We start from the raw sequence: 7211 nt of genomic DNA, 5'->3' as shown, positions 1-7211 counted from the left end.
CAATTCTTATTGTGCGATCTGTCTGATCTCAGGCAAGGAGAACCTTCAGCAATCAGTGGCAGTGATAATGCAGATTGCTGTCATACAGAAAAGTCTCTGCTTTGATATCTATGTATTAACTCTTCACTCCAACCACGTGCGACCTTGTAGCATAGAATAGACACCAATGTATATATTTTCTTCCTTAGGATCATTATCATCATAATCCTATATTTATGTAATGGACAGCCTATGATCAGCGGACTTGAAGCACCCCACCCAGCTTGGCACTGCCAGTCACATGTTGTTGTACCCAGTTCTCTGTAGATATGATTTCCATACGAGTTAATAAATAATATATATCACCCTTGCCTGCTTGCCAGCTCCCTTTCTGCCATTCAGTCAATCGAATTAAGCACGACCCCTTCTCTTTTACAGAGAATAGAAGCCAATGTATTCTAATAACCTATAGATTACTCTATCTGTATTGCCTTTGATGGGTTATTAGGTGACTGTGTGTACTGTTCACACCAACTGACAGGCATTTAAAGCAGGGGTGACTGGTGTACAGGTGAGGAAGGATGGTGATTGACAATATCCGATTGGTAGTATGGGTGTATGGGGAGAAATCCAGCGAAATAAACAGTACAGAGAGACAGTGAGGGTAAATGATATGGATAGGAGGAAGGGAATATAGATCATATACAAACTGGCAGAGAGAGTCAGTCTCCTAGGCAAGACATCTTGTTTGTTTTAATTAGCTAAGGGACTGTCTGCAGTAAGAAGGACCAGCCCACAGCTCATGCCAGAACCCAACATATCCCCAGTTCTAAGAGCTTTATCCCTCTGACATTGAGGAGGCATCAGCTGGACCTGAGCAGCAAGAGAGCAGCAGCATCCTGGACAGGCAGAAGGGAAGAGATCAGTGACTTGTTACTACAGAGGACCAACAGATCAGCATCCACTCTGCCATAGCCTAGCTAAGGGCTCGATCACTGCAGCACCAGGTACTGTACATCACAAGTCTGTCCACAAACTATTTGCATTTACTATTTATTTATTTATTTTCAGGTTATAAAAAGCCAACATAATGCGCAATTTCTGATTCCCGCAATGTAATGCATTTTAGAATAATATATATATGCATGTATACCAAGTATATATATATATATATATATATATATATATATAAATATATATATATATATATATATATATATATATATATATATATATATATATATATATATTATCCCAGCACTTTGCTGTTTATTTTCCCATTCGTTGTATTTTTCTCACACTCCACTAATAAGCACATTGCCTACATACAGCGGTTTTCTATAAACCCTTGGCGTGTGTGTATTCCATAAAACAGAATATTAACGATCCCCTACTCTCTCTTTAGCAGCTACATTTGTTTTAACACTGCCGATGTTTTCCTGGATTTTACTATTTTATTTCAACTTTCGTTAAAATTTGAAAATTGTAGGATATTATAGGTTGATGTTGAAATAATAATTTTTGATATTTGATGATTTATTTCTCCTTTATGTAATAGTTTTTTTCCTGTAGCATAAGATAATTTTTTTTTTCTAAAAATAAGTCCAATTCTACAATAGTAGGGATGAAAAGGAAATAAAATAGAAAAATAGATGTAAATATATTTGAATCGGTATTTGATGTAGATCATTTTAGTGGTGTGTGGATGGGGTCGGTGTCATTTGTTCTGGTTGCCCATATGTTCTGTGGTTTTATAATCCTGATCAATCTGCATGTAGCATCCACCCTGCGATCATAACCTACTTCTCAATAGAACACACACATGGCCCCAGGTACACCCAAACACCTACACTGCCATCCACGTGTGAATAGATAAGCAAACATTGCCACTGCCTAATCTACACACAAAGTACTATATATATATATATATATATATATATATATATATATATATATATATATATATATATATATATATATATATACACATACCGTTAGGATTCGAATCTATTTTTCTAACCATGTGCATATTATTGTCAAACTCTACCTAAAAAACTGCCACTTTTTTGGAAAAATAAGGATCCGTGTCCTGTATGTGTTAGTTTTGTGAAATGAGCTTATAATGTGTGTATGTGGCAGATAAATGGTGCATTTGTGTACAATTAGAAGTGGCACATATAGCAGTTGGTATATAGATGATGTATAATGTTCCACTATCTGTTTAGATTTGTGTAGGTCCAGGATGAGCATGTTGTTTGCTGGCAAGCAGGGATCAGCAGTCCTCATTATCTCCTCTACTTTGTGCTCTGTATTCTGCTCCTCAGTAATGGGCTTCTAGGGACCCATGTGAGCTGTGCCAGTGATCACCCTCCTGCCTGCTCACTCACCTCACTCACCCCCAAGCTCATCCTGTCCAGCTGCCATTACACAATATCAGTGGCCAGCCCCATCACACAGCACACAAGCCTTCACGCTACAATAAGCTTCAGCCTCTCGCCTCTGGCCACAGCTAACAAGGTATTTATGGGCAAAGTGATACCATTTGGACAGCAGCAGAGACAGCATCAGTTCAACGATGGGTGCTAAAAGTAGACTGACAAATTCTCTTCTTAATAATATCATTCATTATTATAATTAGGACTCTTGTCAGAAATCAATTTAGAGAAATACAATCTACAACTTCACTGCAAAAATAATAGGGGTTATGTGATACAATGTATCAGATCCATTATGACATCTGGAGGACAAAAAATGACATCTATATGACATAAAAAGCCCTGTGATTCTATGCATATACCTTTGTGGTAAAGAAACAAAGCCTAGACAAAGATCACCAATTCTCTATGAAATTAGGGTCCTGTCATTGGAAATGTCGGGTGCGAATGGTAGAGTTTGTTTAGGTTCACTAAAGAAAGATCAATTATTGAAAAATATTGTTTGGTACAAACAGGTCAAATATTCTGAAGGGGATCTTTTATATAGATTATAATTAAATCGTATTGTAGATTAAAATGAGTTTTATTATCTGCATTGACAATAATCGTTTGTTTCTTGTGCACCTGTAGTGGTGTTTAGGGTGGAGTAAATCTATAAAAAATAAAAAAAATGAAAAATAAATAATACATTTGTCATTTGTGCAGATCTAATTGTGAAGTTTAATAGAAAGAGCTTAAACAGGAAGAATTATTTTAGGATGTACATAGGGTATAGATCGGGGGCTTACATTGGGAAAACACATCATCATCACATAAGAAAGATGTATGTCCCTCAAAAATAATCATATCGGTAATACAAATATATTTTTGAAAAATCTATATACCTATGGCCAGGATCAACATATGTAATCCTAGGAAGCGATTTCGTTTACTACAAACCTTTGATGTTCTCATATATGACCAAGTTGTATTTATTAAATGTGTGTGTGTGTGTGTGTGTGTGTATATATATATATATATATATATATATATATATATATATATATATATATATATATATATATATATATATATATATATATATATATATATATATAATAGATTAATGATCCTAGACTAATCATATATGTTCATCAGCTCTATATATATGTATGAATAATCCTAGACTAATCATATATATGTATCAATCCTAGACTACTCATTCATAGGTATCAATGATCATAGACTAATTATGCGTGTGTCATAGATGTATGGGTAGCATAGTATTGTTTGCTGTGAATATTCCTATACACTCTTTACCCATGCAATATAATTATTATACATTATGATGGCATATTGAAAATTTTATTGGACCCACCAGATATCTGATTGCACATGCAGGACAAAGAGAATACAAATCACATGCCAGCCATCCTGAAACTTGGTATCCCAAAGGGGATACTTTGGGTTGATTTACTTGGAAAAAAATATCAAATGATTAGGGTATATTTATGATTAGAGTATATTTATACAGCAAAATACACACACTGGGATTGATTTACTAAGCTGAAGAGTTCAAAATCAGGTGTAGCTGTGCATGGTAGCCAATCAGTTTCGAACTTCAGCTTGTTTAATTAAGCTTTGACAATAAAACCTGGAAGCTGATTGGCTTTTATGCAAAGCTACACCAGATTTTGTACTCTCCAGTTTTAGTAGATCAACCACACAGTATTATAACAAGCTAAAGCACAGTGCAGTCAGTGTTACATCCCAAGAGCCAATCAAAACTTAGTTCAGATTTTTGTACAGACATCAAACGATCAACTGGTTGTTGTGTTAGTGATGGTGTAGATTGTGTTAGTAAACCTTTCTTTCTTTAGACATGCTGGCATTGTACACGGACATGTAGAAATCTTTTAGGTCCATTGTATGGTTCTCATCAAATATAAAGGGCTCCCTGGTGTGTGTCAATGCAGGCAGAACACTGTCCACACCATGATGATGTACACTTGGCTCCATTCTCTCTGCTCACAGCTTGCTGCATCCCCCGGCTGTCAGGAGGGACCATCCAGCGCCTCTTTACTTCCACTCAATTACTAGGAATCACTTGTGCTCCGGCTTTAAATATTTATAGGCTAAAGAATGGCAGTATTTAAATCTGTCTTCCCTATGAGACCTCCTGCTGAGGCAACATGGAGCTAGCCATACATAATATGATTTGCATCGGCCGATTGCAAGAAATGTAACTAAAATATTGTGATAGGTGGGACAGTCTCAAACAATACCCCTCAGTGTAATAAATAATACCCCTCAGTGTAATAAACATTACCCCTCAGTGTAATAAACAATACCCCTCAGTGTAATAAACAATGCCCCTCAGTGTAATAAATAATACCCATAAGTGTAATAAACATTACCCATCAGTGTAATAAACAATACCCATAAATGCAATAAACAATACCCATAAGTGCAATAAACAATACCCATAAGTGTAATAATATCCATAAGTGTAATGGGTTAGACTGGTCCTGGTGTGAGGTGCTTGGGTTACAAGTTGGTTTGAGTAATCCAGAATGAATGGACTGAATTAACAATCTGCAACAATCTGCTCCAACAATTATGTTGGAGAATATTGGAGATTTCTGGCAACAGTCAGGAATGGGACACTTGCACTTTCTTTTTCTCCTTGAGGGCTTTGACAAGAAAAGTAGAAATCAGCATTCAGGGAAACACAGTGGATGGAGGTGTCAGGAAACATGCAGCAGCTGCACAGCCTAATCCCACAATGTCACAGCGAGATATAAGCAGAACATTCTTTTTCTTTCTTTCTTTCTTTCTTTCTTTCTTTCTTTCTTTCTTTCTTTCTTTCTTTCTTTCTTTCTTTCTTTCTTTCTTTCTTTTTTTCTTTCTCTCTCTCTCTCTCTCTCTCTCTCTCTCTCTCTCTCTCTCTCTCTCTCTCTCTCTCTTCCCCCCCCCCCCCATGTCTTTCCTCTCTGTGCCCCCCCCTTCCTCTTTCTCTCTGCACTCCTTTTTCTCTCCCCCTCTTTTTGTTTCGTCTTCTCTTCTCTTTCTGACTTTTTTCACTCTTTTTCTGCCCCACCCCATCTCTCTCTCTCTCTCCTCTATCTTTTTATCTGCCTATTTTTTCCCTCTCTTTCTCTCCATTTTCTTGCTCTCTAATTATCAGATCATCTCCCCCTTTCTTCCCCTCCAATTATCAGTTTTTCTTCCCTTTCTCTCTCTCTCCTTTTCTCTCTTCCTCCTTCTTCTTTTCTCTCCTCTCTTTTTTCTCCCTCACTTTTTGTGCCCCCATCTCTCGCTCTGTCTTTTTCTCTTCTATCCATCCCCTATTTTACTCTTTTACACTCTCTCTCTATCTCGTTCCCTCGTACCCAGCTACAGAGATGGATAACACTCATTCTTGTAGAGTGATATGTGGGGACACAGAACACTACCTGGGACACTTATTAGACAAAGTTACACCAACAAGATGTGATGCAATGTAGAGTGTGCAGCCCGATCTTCCCATGTGGTACAGCCATCCTGATCAGGACATCCCTGTGACATTGTTTCGTCCCACAGAGGTTCAGCTGATGCTCCCAGCCTCCTGGCTGAAATAAATAACTGGGAATGAGAAGGGGGCAATGGTAACCCCCCAGCCCCACTTGTCACCACTTGTCCATCACTGTAGGCTTCAGCAGTGCATGACAACCTTTTGTTTTGCCTAACAAAATGTGAGCCCCTCCTACCCGGAGATCAGAAATGGGCTGGTTGGTGCTCCTTCCCAAGTTTGTCTGACCAGGTCCTGTGTAGATCAGTGGAGGGAGCTTCTCCTCTCCTGGCAGTGTGTCCTGCAGAGCCCCCCATTCTTTACCTGTCTGTGCCCCCTATGTATGGCTGATGGTCATTTCTTTCTGTGTCTTCAGGAGGACCAGGACTGCTGAGAGTGTGCGGGCTGCCTGCCAGATCTTCTTCTGGGCTTGGATGCTGAAGGACACCTCTGTATATGGAAATTGTGGGCTGCAGAACAGAAGAAAGTGCCTATCCCTTCCGACCAGCAGCTATGCTCTTCCACGGGATAACCGGGGGACATATACAAGGGATCATGGAGGAGATGGAGAGAAGGTCCAAGTCAGCGGACAACCGCCTAGCCAAGACCATCCAAGTCAATGGAAGAGAAACTGTGAGTAGATCTGTGCAGAGCCCACACCGATCCACGGAGCTCTGTCCTTCCTGCTAGCTTTTTCCCTCTTCTAAACACTTACAAATCATTTGTTTTGTCCCCTACTCTGCTACAAAATGAGGAATTCAGTCTATTACCCAATATTATATCATTGTAATATCTGAGCACACATAGTACATGTATCTGGCTTATACAGTTCCTAATCGATCATCATACTAATAATCATACAAATAAATATTTTTAAACTGTTTTGGAAGGAATTTGTCCATTCAAATATCTATCTATCTATCTATCTATCTATCTATCTATCTATCTATCTATCTATCTATCTATCTATCTATCTATCTATCTATCTATCTATCTATCTATCTATCTATCTATCTATCTATTAACATATATAAATATAAAAAAATATGTCACATAAAACACACACACATTATGCTTCTCTCTCTCTCTCTCTCTCTCTCTCTCTCTCTTTTCAGTATGTATCTATCTACATTTATAAATATATATGAATAGATAGATAGATAGATAGATAGATAGATAGATAGATAGATAGATAGATAGATAGATAGATAGATAGATAGAAATTGAGAGATGTATAAGGATATATTCATGTATCTGGGTTCATTGCA

General features: G+C 37.8%; 1 protein-coding gene across 5 annotated transcripts in view; it reads left to right on the top strand.

Annotated features, from left to right (window-relative positions):
* The first annotated feature begins 327 nt into the window (after positions 1-327).
* The window catches only part of LHX9 (LIM homeobox 9), an 81123-nt gene continuing 74239 nt past the window's right edge, over positions 328-7211 (top strand). Inside the window, exons 1-2 of one of the 5 annotated variants that reach the window (XM_073592972.1) lie at positions 328-986; positions 6320-6576. In XM_073592972.1, the coding sequence (XP_073449073.1) occupies positions 6400-6576 (177 nt within the window). In that variant the 5' untranslated portion in view covers positions 328-986; positions 6320-6399. Of the gene's footprint in view, positions 987-5698; positions 5926-6021; positions 6041-6319; positions 6577-7211 lie in introns of those variants that run through there. The other 4 variants (XM_073592971.1, XM_073592967.1, XM_073592968.1 and 1 more) reach the window with 4 other exon arrangements.

Source organism: Aquarana catesbeiana, linkage group LG07, assembly GCF_042186555.1.
Source record: "Aquarana catesbeiana isolate 2022-GZ linkage group LG07, ASM4218655v1, whole genome shotgun sequence".
NCBI lineage: Eukaryota > Metazoa > Chordata > Amphibia > Anura > Ranidae > Aquarana > Aquarana catesbeiana.
The sequence above is the reverse complement of the archived record's forward strand: the minus strand, read 5'-3'. Positions and strand labels throughout refer to the sequence as shown.